Source organism: Geotrypetes seraphini, chromosome 12, assembly GCF_902459505.1.
Source record: "Geotrypetes seraphini chromosome 12, aGeoSer1.1, whole genome shotgun sequence".
Taxonomy (NCBI): Eukaryota; Metazoa; Chordata; class Amphibia; order Gymnophiona; family Dermophiidae; genus Geotrypetes; species Geotrypetes seraphini.
The window spans coordinates 113,478,847-113,494,114 of record NC_047095.1 but is presented as its reverse complement, the minus strand read 5'-3'; the positions used below and the strand labels follow the sequence as shown (position 1 = coordinate 113,494,114).

General features: G+C 38.6%; 1 protein-coding gene across 1 annotated transcript in view; it reads left to right on the top strand.

The window, feature by feature from the left end:
* LOC117346314 (vomeronasal type-2 receptor 26-like) overlaps nt 1-15,268 on the top strand; it is a 43,890-nt gene that overhangs the window by 880 nt on the left and 27,742 nt on the right. Inside the window, exons 2-4 of the mRNA XM_033915712.1 lie at nt 833-991; nt 4,384-4,675; nt 8,377-9,165. Of these exons, the coding sequence (XP_033771603.1) occupies nt 833-991; nt 4,384-4,675; nt 8,377-9,165 (1,240 nt within the window). The remainder of the gene's footprint in view (nt 1-832; nt 992-4,383; nt 4,676-8,376; nt 9,166-15,268) is intronic.

Sequence of the window (15,268 nt, the reverse complement as noted above, 5' to 3'; positions counted from 1 at the left end):
TTGAATGGTCAGATTTACAAATGAAATATTTAGGGATATTCTTTGCTCCAACCATTGAATAATCTATTCAACTCAACGCTGAATACCTGATTGATACTGTCAAATCCCTAACTCAAAAATGGTCTCCATTAACTCTCTCATTGTGGGGCAGACTTGAGTCAATTTGCATGGTAGTTGCTCCTAAAATAATCTATGTCCTGAGTATGCTTCCATTTCTCCTCCCTAAACAAATATATAAACAAATTGACACCCTGCTCTCTCAATTCTTATGGAACAAGAAACAACCTCGGATTGCCTTATCAAAACTGAAGGCCATTAGAACAAGGGGTGGAGTAAACTTTCCATGTTTCCTTCAGTATCATCATGCTTTCATCATCCAACATTGGTCACGGTTCTTACCGATTCATTCTCAAGTCTCCGTCCCCGCATGGATAAAGTTGGACTGGGCTACTTATGGCCAGATCAAGCTCCGATGTATTGCCTGTCTCACCTTGTTCAAGAATGAGCAGAAAAAACCCATTATAGCCTCACTGAAAACTGTTTTGACCACAATTGATAGTGTTCTTCCAATACCATGGTCTGCCTCCAGTCTGATTCCCATTTGGAACAACACTCGACTTAAAATTCAAGATGAAACGATATCCTGGCCGAAGTGGCAAAGTAGTGAAATCTGGTATATTCAAGACTTACTGGTACACAATAGGTGGCTTTCTTTCTCAGAACTGGCTGATAAATTTCAAATACCCTCAAATCAATATTTTCCCTGGCTGCAGCTATGACACTGTATATTGAGCTCATTCCCTAATATACTCTCCCTGAATTCTGCTCCTAGTCTTATTTCACACAACAACACACTGTCTGAACTAGGTAGCACAGCTTCGATATGGTACAAATTGCTTCAAAAGATTTCTTCCGACGCTCCACTTCTCAAAGAGACCAAATGGACCCAAGAACTTAACCTACCTTCTGATGCAATAGATTGGTCCAAAGTGTAAGCACAACTTTTTAAATCTATCAGATCAGCATCCTTACTATAATCAATGTTTTTTCTACTTCACAAAGCCACATGGATTCCTCTTTTATCTCATAAAGTTGACTCATCTATATCACCTAATTGCTGGTCTTGTTAATCACAAATTGGTACCTTATCACATCTTCTATATTCCTGTACCCTCCTCACAGATTACTGGTATAAGGTCTGGTCCACCATATGCATTATCCTGGGCATAGAGGAACCTTTGTCATTTTCCATAATAATTTGCATGTCACAGGGTTTACAAACTCCATTGGATCTCCACTCAGCTAAATTGTTCACTACTTTACTGGCATTGGCTATCCAAAATATTCTTTATAATTGGAAAGATTTATCCAAGGTTGATTTCCACACCTGGTGGAACTCTATTTGTTTGACCGGAAAATATGAAAAGGCATTAGCTGAAAAGAACAATCGAACACAGATGTTTGACTACATATGGTCCCCCTTACCTGATATTGTGAATCCTCAAGCTAGCTTATTTCCCCTTTAGCTTTGTTCTCTGATTATTCATCGTTCACTTGCCTAACTGTCTTTGTATAATATAATGTAACTCATTCCTTCCCATGTATATGCTGTATTATGTAATTGCTATATACACAGTGATATTCTATTTGTTATTTATGTTCTATATATTTGTATTCTTATCTTAAAACCAATAAACCTTTTTGAACAAAAAAAAAAAAAGGAAAGTCTTCAGAGCTTTCCAGAAGTAAAAGAAGGATCACAAACTTCATAGTATAAGCGTTAAGTTATTCCATAGCTCAGTCATTTTGAAAACAAAAGAGTAACTGAATCTCCTGGTAGATCTGTTATTACCCCTAAGGGAAGGAAATAAAAGTTTTAGTTTTTGAGAACTTCTTGCAAGATGAGATCTATGGACATTCCAATCTAAAGGAACCAGAGTAGTGAAAATGCCAAATAGAATCTTGAAAGCAATGCAGATACATTTAATCACTAGAAATTGGAAAAAATGGGAGCGTTTAAATTTTACCTTTTGGTGGGAAACACTTTGCTTATACTACCGTTATGAAAGAATGTTAAGGACTTAAGGACATAAGCAGTGCCTCCGCTGGGTCAGACCAGAGGTCCATCGCACCCAGCAGTCCGCTGACGCAGGGCCCATCAGGTTCAGGACCTGTATGTTAATCCTCTAGCTATACCCTTCTATTCCCTTTTCCTTCAGGAAATCATCTAATCCATTCTTGAACCTCAAAACTGTACTCTGTCATATCACACCCTCTGGAAGCACATTCCAGGTGTCCACCACCTTTTGGGTGAAGAAGAACTTCCTAGCATTGGTTCTGAATCTGTCCCCTCTCAATTTTTCTGAATGTGCTCTTGTTCTTGTCATTTTCAAAAGTTTGAAGAATCTGTCCCCCTCCACCCTCTCCATGCCCCTCATGATCTTGTAAGTCTCTATCATGTCCCCTCTAAGTCTTGTTTTTCTAGGGAAAAGAGCCCCAGCTTCTCAAATCTTTCAACGTATGAAAGGTTTTCCATACCTTTTATCAAGCACGTTGCTCTTTTTTGAACCTTCTCGAGCATCGCCATATCTTTCTTAAGGTACTGCGACCAATATTGGACGCAGTACTGCAGATGCGGGCGCACCATCGCCCGATACAACGGCAAGATAACATCCTTCGTTCTGGTTGTAATACCTTTCTTGATAATGCCTAGCATTCTATTCGACTTCTTAGAGGCCGCTGCGTACTGTGCCGATGGCTTCAATGTTTTGTCCACCAGTACCCCTTCTCTTGGCTACTTTCACCCATTACCAGCCCTCCCATCGTATAGCTGTACATCAGGTTTCTGTTTCTTACATGTAAGACTTTAAATTTCTCTACATTAAACTTCATCTGCCATTTATTTGCCCACTCTCCCAGTTTGTTTAGGTCTCTTTGTAAATCTTCACAATCCTCCTTAGTCCTAACCCCACTAAAAAGTTTTGTGTCATCTGCAAATTTTATAACTTCGCACTTCGTCCCTGTGTATAGGTCATTAATAAATATATTGAATAGTAGTGGTCCAAGTACCGACCCCTGCGGAACACCACTCGTGACCCTTCTTCAGTCCGAGTAGTGGCCCTTCACTCCTACCCTTTGCTTCCTGCCCGACAGCCAATTTTTGATCCATCTATGTACATCACCTTCCACCCCATGGTTCTTCAGTTTCCGTAGTAGGCGTTCATGGGGTACCTTGTCAAAGGCTTTTTGAAAATCCAAGTATACAATGTCTATGGGGGCCCCTACGTACATTTGTTTGTTAATTCCTTTGAAGAAGTGCAGTAAGTTCGTTAGGCACGATCTTCCCTTGCAGAAGCCATGTTGGCTTGTTTTCATCAGTTTGTTCCTTTCTAGATGCTCATCGATGCTGTCTTTTATCAGCGCTTCCGCCATATTCCCCGGGACCGAAGTTAGACTTACCAGTCTGTAGTTCCCCGGGTCACCTCTTGATCCATTTTTAAAGATGGGTGTAACATTTGATATTTTCCAATCCTCCGGAATCACCTGTTTTTAGGGATAGATTACAAACCTGATGTAGTAATTTCGCTACTTCTTCCTTTAGTTCTTTCAGTACCCTAGGGTGGACTCCGTCCCAGCCCGGAGATTTGTCAGCTTTTAATCTATCTATCTGCTTGAGTACATCTTCAGGGATGTTAATTTTCTTGCTTGATTTCCTTTGAAGATTTTTTCAGGTTTCGAAAAGAGCCTGTTTAGTCTATCCGCCACTTTTTTTTCCTCCTTCTCCACTCCTTTCCTATCTCCTTCATCCAGCGGTCCCACCTCCTCCCTTGCCGGCTGCTTCCCTTTAACATATCTGAAGAAACGGTTTGAAATTTTGTGCTTCCCTGACTAGCCTCTCTTCGTATTCTCTTTTTGCTCTTTTTGATGCTTCCTGTGCTCTTTCCAGTTTTCCTCAGTTTTGTCCTTTTTCCACATCCGGAATGTTGGTGGAACAATTTGGGAAAAGTAAAAATTTTAAAGAAATTTGGAGTCCCTTGGAGTCTTTTGTTAAACAAATTAATGATTCATAATTCACTAGATTAAGTCTTGTTTGCACACACATCTAGGAAGGGAGGATGGGAAAGGGGGAAGAGATGGGTAATTTGTTTCAGTAATTTGCAAGTGCTGTTTATTGAATTCTTTGAATGTATACTGTTTGCACTTTTTGTATGCTTATAAAATCAATATAGATTAAAAAAAATAATAATAATTTGGGATGCATAGGAAGCAAATGTAATTCTTTAAGCAAAGGAGTTACATAGTCAAATTTACTTTTACCATAGATAAGCTTAGCAGCAAATTGCATGTTTATTTTACATTTTCTGAAACTGATTCTCATTACAGACCTAACGTCAACAGCTATTACAACTTCCTGGCCTTCATCTTTGCAATGGAGGAGATTAACAACAGCTCAGAGCTCTTACCCAACATTACACTGGGGTATCACCTTTTTGACTCTTACAATAATCAGCTTACACAACTTAGGGTTGCCATGAATATATTTTCACGAAAGGACGTGCCAAACATTAATTATAACTGCAAAACATCTGGAACACTTGCTGCTATCATAGAAGGTCTCCCATCTGAGGGATCAAGTCAAATATCAAATTTGATCTCAATATACCACTACCCACAAGTAAGGTGACAGCTACATTTTACTTTATTTCCTGTTCTATAATCCATTTCTACAGACCATCATCTTTAATAAAAGTGAATCCAAATTGCTATTACAAACATATAAATGTTATAAGCTTCCAAAACTAAAGGATGGCAATTAAAGTTACATTTTTAGTAGGCTACGTCAGTATTTGGACGATTAACAAGACAGATTATTCAAGTACCAATAATTAAAACTGGTTTTAGACGTATCTAAACCAGCTTAGGTCTGTACGTCCAGAGTGAAAAGGGGCATTTTTGTAGGAGTGGATAAGGCGGGAAGTGGGCCGACCTAGACTTAGTCATCTAGCAGCCATAACAAAATAGGTTTGACGGGTTGCCAGATGAAACTTATATGTTTGGACTTAGAATCGGGTCGCTAAGCTGATCGTGGCTGCCACAATCAGCTCAGCAGCCCAGAAAACCCGTCCCTCCCACATCGTTAACAATCACAGCCTGGTCCGTTGAGTCTACCACAGTCACTCTCCATCTGGCTTTCACATACTTTCAGACTTGGTGCTATCTCCACGTTCAGTCTTGCCATTCTTGTCCATTCATATTTTAAGCACAGTATTCTCATTTTAGTACACACGGCTCTCTTTAGTTCTTATCTTTTTTTTTCCTTCATTTGGGTCTTATCTGTTCCTCCCTTATGACATTTGCTTTTAGGTAAGTTATCTTAATGCTTCATACACACTTTATATTTATGGTTTTAGCATGTATCCCTCAGATATGATTCTGATTTTGGGGTTTTATTCATGCTTCAATTAAGTAGTATTTGTCTTATGACATCAGCCCCATATATTTCATTCTAAGATAGTTTGCATGGTTATGCCATTTTATTTGGCTTGTTTTCATGTTTTAAATGCTGTTTTGTTAAGTAACACCGACCAAGCTTCAAATCCCTATCGGAGAACCCCTCTCACAAGGCACATCTTCAAGGGAATAATGTACTAGTAACTCCATGTTCAATATGGCAAAAAGGCCATTTGAGTCTTAGCATTTCCTAGTCCTTTGGGGCTTTAACGGAAGTCTTTTTCGCTACCTGTTGTTTTCTTGCTATGGTTTTCCGTTATCTCTCAGCCTCCACAGCAACCCTTCCCAGTGTACTTTCTTTAATTTGTTCTCTCGTTCTCTATAATATTGTAGTTCCAACCTTTTTTTCCTTTTGTTTCTGTTTGTCCCTGGTTAAAGCGTCCTAGGATGTATTAACTATCAGTAAAGATGTTTATTATTTTAAATTTGTAGTATAGTCAATATCTGTTTTTACTATAATTGTACATCACCTAGAAGTCTGATTAGGAAGTTTAAGAAATTTTAAATAAACTTCAAACTTGAAACTTGATTTTAGATAAATATATTGAGAGTGATTTCTACTTTTTCCTTATATTCGTCTTCTTTTTCTGGAGCCATAGGGTAAGCCTATGCCTGATAAAATTCTTTTTTCATTCTTCTTTCTCTTCTTTTTTTCGCCTTGTTTTGTTTTTGCCTGACTTTTCTTCTTTGGTTCTTGTCTTCTAGTCTCAGAGAGATTGACTTGTCCAATCTGATGAGATTTAGCACTCCCATCTTTCTCTTTTCACCTTATATGAAAGCTATCTCAATCCTAGGAATCTTCTCTCTGCTGCCTATTCTGGTTGGCCCAGGCGGGGTTTCAGACGCCTGGGCCAATCCAGCCCCATTCTGCAGCCGGCTGGTCTGTGGATGGGCGGGTTTGGCAAACGTCCATCCGGCCAACATTTTACAGGTATGGGGGGTGGGACTGGGGTGGGGGATGGGTCGTGGGGTCGGCAGGGGGACACGGGTTAGCAAGGGGGGGGAGATCAGGGGCTCAGGGAGCGGTCAATGGGGTGTTGTGTCGAGGGCAAAAAGGCCTGGAATCCCTCTTGCCCATATTGTAGTGGGGGTGTGGGGTAGAGGGTCCACTTGGGCAGGAGGGGTTGGGCTCCCTTAAGCCCGATTGTATAGGGGGTGGGGGGCGAGAGACCAGGAGGGCTTTGGTTCCCTCCTGCCCCGATGTCATCGGGGGGTAGGTGTGGATTCTGTAACCGGTGTTGTTTTTGACAGACACCTGTTACAGAATCCAGCTTTTAGGTGAAGGACTGGCTCCTCCTTCGCCTAAAAGCCCTTCTGTTGGACGTTTGGGGCTTAGGCGGTTTTATTGGTTCATTATGGGGTATAAGTGTAGACATCGTGGTGGTCTTGGCGTTTAAAGAGCTGAATGTAGAGGCAGGCCATTATAAAAAGAAAACCTCCATTTGGACATTTTTTTTTGATTATGGATATTTTCCCTGCTTCTACTTTCAACGTTTAAGGCATTAGGCCAAAAAGGGACTTAGATGGGTTTTTTTTTATTATGCCCCTCCACGGGTATAGACTTAAAGATCTCAATATGTATACTTTGGAGGAAAGACAGGAGAGGGGAGATATTATAGAGACATTTAAATACCTGTGTGGCATAAATACACGCAAGGTGAGTCTCTTTCAACTGAAAGGAAACTCCAGACTGAGAGGGAATAGTATGAGGTAAAGAGGTGATAGGCTCAGGAGTAAACTAGGAAATATATTTTTTTTAATAGAAAGGGTTGTAGAAGCATGGAATAGTCTCTCGATAGATGTTGTTCAGACAAAGACTGTATCTGAATTCAAGAAAGCTTGGGGCAGGCACATAGGATCCCTTAGGGAGGGAGAGAAGGAGATAGTGAATGCTGCAGATGAGCATACTAGATGTGTCAATTAGCCTTCATCGGCCATCATGTTTCTATGTTAAAAGGACCAATGCATACAAAGAGGTATGTGTCTCCCTTTATAATCTTCCTCCAATCCCATCACTCAGAATCATCCCAATCCCCAGAATAAACTCTTATCACCCAAAGTCAACGTTCCCTCCATAGAATAGACTTACCCTCCTGAAGATCCTTCACAGAATCCCCACCCTCAAACTAATTTCTCCCCAAACCCTCAGGACCTACCAAAGCATTCCCTGGGGTCTAGCATCTGAGGCAGAAGTTATTCTGACATTTTTACTCTCCAAGTTTAAAATGGAACCTGTTAAATCCTTAAATAGTTTTATATGTCTACTTCTGAGGTGAAATTGTGAGATAAGGAATTTTAATATTGCATTTTTAACTGGTAATACAAACCCTAGAAGTAATCTATTTTGAATCCAGAGCCTGATGGAGCAAAATAAAATGGGATAACTCCTTCCCCATCTGCTAGACAGCAAGGAATCCCTTGGTAGGTCCAGTGGATTTCTGGGGAGTTAAGGGGCTGGGGTGACTTGAGGTGGGTGAGGGATCTGGTAAGGTGACTTTGGAGGCAGTTGCTTCTGGGAAATAGGGTTGACCTCAAGGGTCTGATAATATGTTTGAAGGAGGGGTTGGCCTTAGGAAGTGGGAGTGACTTCAGAAGGATAGGAAGTCATTATTTGGGAACATCCTTTTTAAGGAAGTCTTTATTTAAGATGGTGCCCAGAAGAACAGGACTGCACATTACTGGCCCAATGCTTCAGGGTATAAGAATAATACAGTTTGTGGGGTTGATCATAATTACAAGTTGTATTATTGACTCTACAGATAACTAAACTGTGTTAACATGCAATATTTTACTGTAGCTTAGTAGCTAATTCCCACAATCTCTGGAAGATAAAGATAATTCTGAATTAACTATATTTCTTGACAGATCAGCTATGCTTCTCAGAATCCTTTTAACAGATATATTTCTAAGTTTCCTTATCTATATCAGACTGTGCCCAACATTCTTCAGATCATTGCTGGGATCATGAAATTACTGAAACATTTCAACTGGACTTGGGTTGGTATCATTATACATGAAGATGACAACAGCCTGCAGTTTGTCCATCTCCTGAAAGAAAGGATTGAGCAGAATGGAGCCTGTATTGAATTCATAGAAATACTCAGAAAGTGGCAAAATCTAAGAGTTGACAAAATGAATGAGACTATTCAAAAATCATCAACTAAAGTAATCATTAGCTATTTTGAAATGCAGCTTTCATGGAGTTTTATTCATTGGATAGGTATTCTAGAGATACCTGGCAAGGTCTGTATCACCATAACTGACTTTGATTTCACAACTCGCCAACAAATGAAACCTAGTTTTCAGAATAACACCTTGCTATTCACAGGAATGAAGAAAAATATTCCAAGCTTTTTAAAATTTGTACGAGAGGTAAATCCTATTATGTTTCCTTATAATACATATATTCATTTGTGGTGGAATGGACTATGTCAAAATTTCTGCTCCAAAAACATCAGAAAATCATGTAAACATACAAAACCATATGGTTACTTTAACCACTGTACCAATACCCACTTTGCCAGCAGTTATGCCATTTACAATGCTGTGTATGCCCTGGCACATGCACTGGAAGACATGCTTTTCTCTGGCTCTGGAAATACCACCATGTGGAATGGAGACCGACAGAGATTATCAGATTATTTGCCATGGAAGGTAACGACATTTCAGAAATGAATGCTATATTCAGAAATTGAATTGGTGGCAATTGGCTACTGGTAGAGTAGAGGGAGAAATTTAAAATTTTATGTATGATCCATCTTATTTAAAAGATTTATTATTACCACATGTGTTATCTAGACTTTTGCACTCATCTTAAAATAATTCTTCAGATTTTGAGCAGAATTGAATATTTGTATCTTCACATAAATTTGGGTATATGGGCCGTATATTGTGGTTAAGATCTCATTGGAGTTCCCATGATCACCATATCTCAAAAAATATTTGGAGAGGCATTTTCAATATAACTTCCAAATCTGAGATTAGACATTTTGTAGAATATGACCATTTTCAAAACAACAAAATATCTATGTGTTTCAAAAATGGCCATTTCTCAGAAGAGCTTGTTAGTGCATTTACTGTATGTTTTTGAACCATTTCAGAAAAAAAAGTCCCAAAGGAACATGCACAAAACAAGCCATTGGGATGAAGGAGGGGCTATCATTTTTAACAGGCCACATAGAGAATTGGGACCCTGCATTGAACTTCACACAAAAAGGCCCAGGAATACACCTTACCATAACTCCCTTAAGTGTATGGTTGTCCCTCCAAACCCCACTGGATGCAATTGTGCACCACATCAGGTTCATTAGTTTCATTAGGTTCTCAGCCAACAGACACAAGCAAAGCTTACACCTGAACTCCGTTTCTCCACCGGTTAGAGGTTGTAAATTTAAAAGTCATCATCAACATCTTCTCGCACATCAAGCAGCATTATGGGGTAAAGACCTTGAACAATTGCTTGTGCCTACTACCTATGGAGAATTCAGGAGACGTCTGAAAACACATCTATTCCTGAAATACTTAGGAGACCAACCCATTCAATCTTAGTCCTTAACAACAGAGCGCAAGAATCACCTGTCGCTAAATCTGTACTTTGTTAGTTCATTTAATCTGTAACTCTGTTTATTCACTCAATCTGTAACATTTCTAAGCATTGTAAACCGCATAGAACTTCACGGTCCTGCCGTATATAAACTGTTATTATTATTATTATTAGTTATTTATATACTGCCTATCAATGGAGGTTATCAGTTATCTACATTCAGGTACTCAAGTGTCTTTCCTTTTCTGTCCCAGAGGACTCAAGATTTACTTAACATAACTGGGGCAAGAGAGGGATAAGTGATTTGTATAGGTCACAAGGATCAGTGCTGGGCTTCAACCCACAGTCTCAGGGTGTTGAGGTTTTAACTCTAATATACTGTTTTCAGTTTCCTTCATTTACATTCTTTTTTCACCTCATTTTTTAACCATAGTTGTTGTCATCATTTGGTCTTCCCTCTGCCTTCTGGCCTGAATTTCTGAGAGGGTGTTCTGACATGACATGTATTTCTTAGCCTTTGTAGATGTTTCTTGTAACCTTTTGAAACCAGGTCACGGTTACAGCAGTTATCTCCAACTGAATATTTGATAACTCAAATTCTTAAAACCAGCTATTAAATGTTTAATACAAACAAGTATTATCTGAATAAATTCAATTTTAATCTTATCTCACACAGTTCTTTTCATTACAGTACTTTTACAACTTACCAATACTTAATTTATTAATAAATATCAGAATAATTTAGTCAGTGAACCTAATCCCCATCACTCACATTCAAACTCACTTCCCAACTTTCACACACATACTACAGTCATTGTGATTACTTTTATGGTTCTTGTTTAGTTAGGGCTTTAATGCCCTGGTCATGCAATTCGATATGAGCTCTGCCTTTGACTTAGTGAACCATGGGAAACTGTTACAATACTTAGATGCAATTGGTATGAGAGAAGTGTTAGACTGGTTTCGAGGCTTCCTTATGTCCCGCTCCTATCAAGTACATTTTAATTACGATCTCTCTGATACCTGGAGAAATCCATCTGGTGTGCCGCAAGGGTCACCACCATTGTCCCCACTGCTTTTCAATGTTTACATGTCGTCATTAGGTGCACAACTAACCCAGCTGGGAATAAAATTATTTAGTTATGCAGACGACTTTACAATCATTATCCCATTTGCTACCTCTCTCTCAGAAGTCATTCCTAAGGCAACAGAAGTACTAAACTCAATGGAGCAATGGATGACTGAATTCAAACTGAAGCTTAATTCAGAAAAAACAAAATTTTTTGTTGCTTCACCACACCCACTTGACACTAAAACATCACTGTGCATCAATAAACATAGTTATCCCATCCAACCCACTATAAAGATATTGGGTGTAACACTGGACCAGAGTCTAACCATGAAAGTTACTTTCTGGAAGCTTCGGTCCATTAAAGCATATTTCGATGTCTCATTATTTAGAATCCTAGTACAATCCCTTATACTGAGTCAACTAGATTATTGCAATATCGCCTACCAGGCAATTTCCCAGAAGAATATGCGGTGATTACAATTGGTGCAAAATGTGGCAGTCAAGCTAATTTTTGGGTTGAAGAAGATCGATCAGATAACACCTTCCTAAAAACTTCTACATTGGCTACTGATGGAGGCACACGTGAAGTTTAAGTTTGGATGCTTTTGCTTTAAGGCAGTATTCGTTTTAGCCCCTGACCTCTTCTCTTTCTCAAACAACAGACATAAGAGAAGCTCACACTCGAATTTTGTTTCCCCACCGTTTAAAGGATAAGAACATAAGAACATAAGAAGCGCCATCTCCGGATCAGACCTTCGGTCCATCAAGTCCGGCGATCCGCACATGCGGAGGCCCTGCTAGGTATACACCTGGCTTATTTTATAGCCAACCATATCTTTATATGCCTCTCTCAAGGAGATATGCATCTAGTTTGCTTTTGAAGCCTAGGACTGTCAATTCCGCAATAATCTCCCCTGGGAGAGTATTCCAGATGTCAACCACTCTCTGTGTGAAGCAGAACTTCCTGATATTAGTCCTGAACTTGCCCCCCCTTAGCTTCATTTCATGTCCTCTTGTCCGTGTCAAATTGGACAATGTAAATAATTTTTTCTGCTCTATTTTGTCGATTCCTTTCAGTATTTTGAAGGTTTCGATCATATCCCCACGCAGTCTCCTTTTCTCAAGGGAGAACAATCCCAGTGTTTTAAGTCGATCCTCATATTCCAGTTTCTCCATACCCTTCACTAGTTTAGTTGCTCGTCTCTGCACCCTCTCCAGCAGTTTTATATCCTTCTTTAAGTAGGGAGACCAATGTTGGATGCAGTATTCCAAGTGGGGTCTGACCATTGCCCTATAAAGCGGCATTATAACTTTCTCCGATCTACTCGAGATTCCTTTCTTTATCATGCCCAACATTCTATTTGCCTTATTTGCCGCTGCCGCGCATTGTGCCGACGGCTTCAGGGTCCTATCTATCAGTACACCCAGATCCCTTTCTTGTTCACTTTTTCCCAGAGTTGCACCTGACATTCTGTACTCGTATTCCTTATTTTTACTGCCTAAATGCATTACCTTGCATTTCTCCACGTTGAACTTCATCTGCCATTTCTCCGCCCATTTTTCTAACCGACAAGTAAAAGTAAATGTAAATTTAAAAAGCACCATCAACATATTCTCTCACGCAAGCGGCATTATGGGGCAAAGATCTGGAACAATTGCTCACACATATTACTTATGAGGAATGTAGGAAACACCTAAAAACATACCCGTTCCTGAAGTATTTAGGCAACTAACCTGTACAATCCTACTCCACAATAACTTATCTCTAGCGCTGTTAATAATAAGCTTCTAACCTTGTTAATTCTAATTAATTTGGGGGCGTGGCTTCGCAGCACATGAAAATGGATGGGTAAAGGATTAGCTCCATTGTGACAGGCAAATTTTATTAAGATTTCAGCAGTTAAAATTAATGAAAAGCGAGTGAAAGGAGAGAGTTTAAGTAAGAAATGGCTTCGGGTAAACCAAGTAAAAGTAATCCGACAAATTCAGGGGCAGGAAGTAAAAAAAGAACAAAAATGGATTCGGTATCCCCGATAGCGGTCCTGTTGCCTCTGGATGAAATTGAAAACAAGGACTTGATGAACGAGCTACAGAAGATCAAAGAAATAGTAAGCGATAACGCTAAAAATATAAAAGAAGTGAAGGAGGAAATAGAGACTTTGACAAATAGAATGCAGGCAGTTGACTTCAAAATTGAACAGTTAGAAAAGCGAAAAATCTGAGGCAGAAGCGCTGGTGTGTAAAAAAGATCACAGGGAAATAGAGGCGTTGAAAAAGGACTTTGAAGATTTGTCAAACCGTGAAAGAAGGAATAATCTGCGTCTGATTGGGATACCTGAGGGGATTGAACAGAATGATCCTATTCAATTTGTGACTAATTTTATCCCAAAGATCTTGCCGTTTAAAAGCTCTTTTCCTTTAGAGGTAGAAAGAGCACATCGGATACCGATGAAAAGATCAAGTAGCCAGAAAGGTCCCCGTCCACTAATTTTCAAGCTGCTAAGACATCAGCAGGTGGTAGAGATTATAAAGCTGGCTAAAAGAAACAAGGATCTTAAATGTCAGGACTCTAAGATCTTTAAAGTACCTGACTTTGCAAAAGCTACTGCCTACAGAAGAAAACAGCTTTTGGACTTAAGACCTAAACTGAGAGCATTGGGGGCAAGATATGGATTGATATACCCTGCTACTATGAGGGTAACTTATGAGAATAAAACTTATAATTTTGAAGAAGTAGTAAAATTAAAGGAATTTCTAGATCAATATGATTTGCCTATGGATTCATGAAAGTAAATGGACACTGAAATTAATATATACTGAATTTGATTTTTGGTTTATATTTTTGTGGTGAAAAATTTGAAGATATTTATAAAAGAGGAAAAAGAAGAGAAAAAAAAAGGAGAAAAGGAGAAAAATATTTTCTAGAAAAATTGTTGCAGTTAAGGTTGAAAAAGGATCAATATTTCAAGCAGGATCAGAAGAGTGGATAGATGGAAGGCTTATTGTAATGTAAGGTTGAATTGTCATTGGTATGGGAAAATGTAAGATATGTGATGGATATCTAAGTGATAAAGAGGAAATAAGAACTTTAATGAGAAAATAAGAATGGAAAAAAAGAAGATTTAAAAAGAAGGAAAGTGTGATGGAACCTATATGAAAAGAAGAGAATATGAGGATCACTTATAAGATTTGGATGGATTCTTAATGTGACTTTATAATTTACATCTGAGCGAGACTGAGATAACAGACTGAGGATACATAAATGCTACATTGGAGAAGTGTGGGAACTTAAAATATAATAGGATGGAAATATAATGAATCTTGGTGTAAAGTGTTGAGACTGTAAAGTTGGATTGTTGGATAAGACTTGATCCTTACTTAAATTTATAATTTGCATCTGAGAATGACTGATATAAAAGGTTGATGATGCATAAGTACTTCATTTGAGATTGGTAGAATAGCAATCTGCAAGAAGATGGAATTTGTAAGGTTTTCTTGGTGTGTAATAGAGGGAATGGGAGAATTGTTTATAGGATATAAATTGATCCTTATTCAATTTATAAATCATATACTGAGTTTGACTGAGATAACAAGAGGGTGATGCATAAGTGATACATTACAGACATATTGACAATCAGAATATAGGATAATACAAGATGTACTGAAACTTGGTGTGAAGTGACAGGATTGTGAGGATCGCTTAAGTGAATTGGCTTGATCCTTAATTTGGTTGTTGATTCACATTTAAATGAGACTGAAGTAGCAGGATGAAGATGTACAAGTATTACAGTCGAGAAGAGTGGAGAATAGACTGTAATAAGTTGGAAATGTAATGAAACTTAATGAGAGTTCTTGAAACTGTGAAGATTGCTTGATTGAAATGGATTGATCCTTCTTTTGATTTATAGGTTAAATCTAAAAATGAATAAAATAAGATGGAGTGATGTATGTTCCATTGACGTTGTGGGAAAATTCTGTTAGATTTAGAAAGGAAAAAGAGGAAAAAAAAAAGTATTAATCTTGGATGGGTATAATTATATTAAAAAAAATGGATTCTGAAATATTGGGTATATCCTTTTATAAATATATTAAGGGTATAGGATGGAAGAATGTTTGGAAGTTTGAATGAGGGAAAAAGTTTA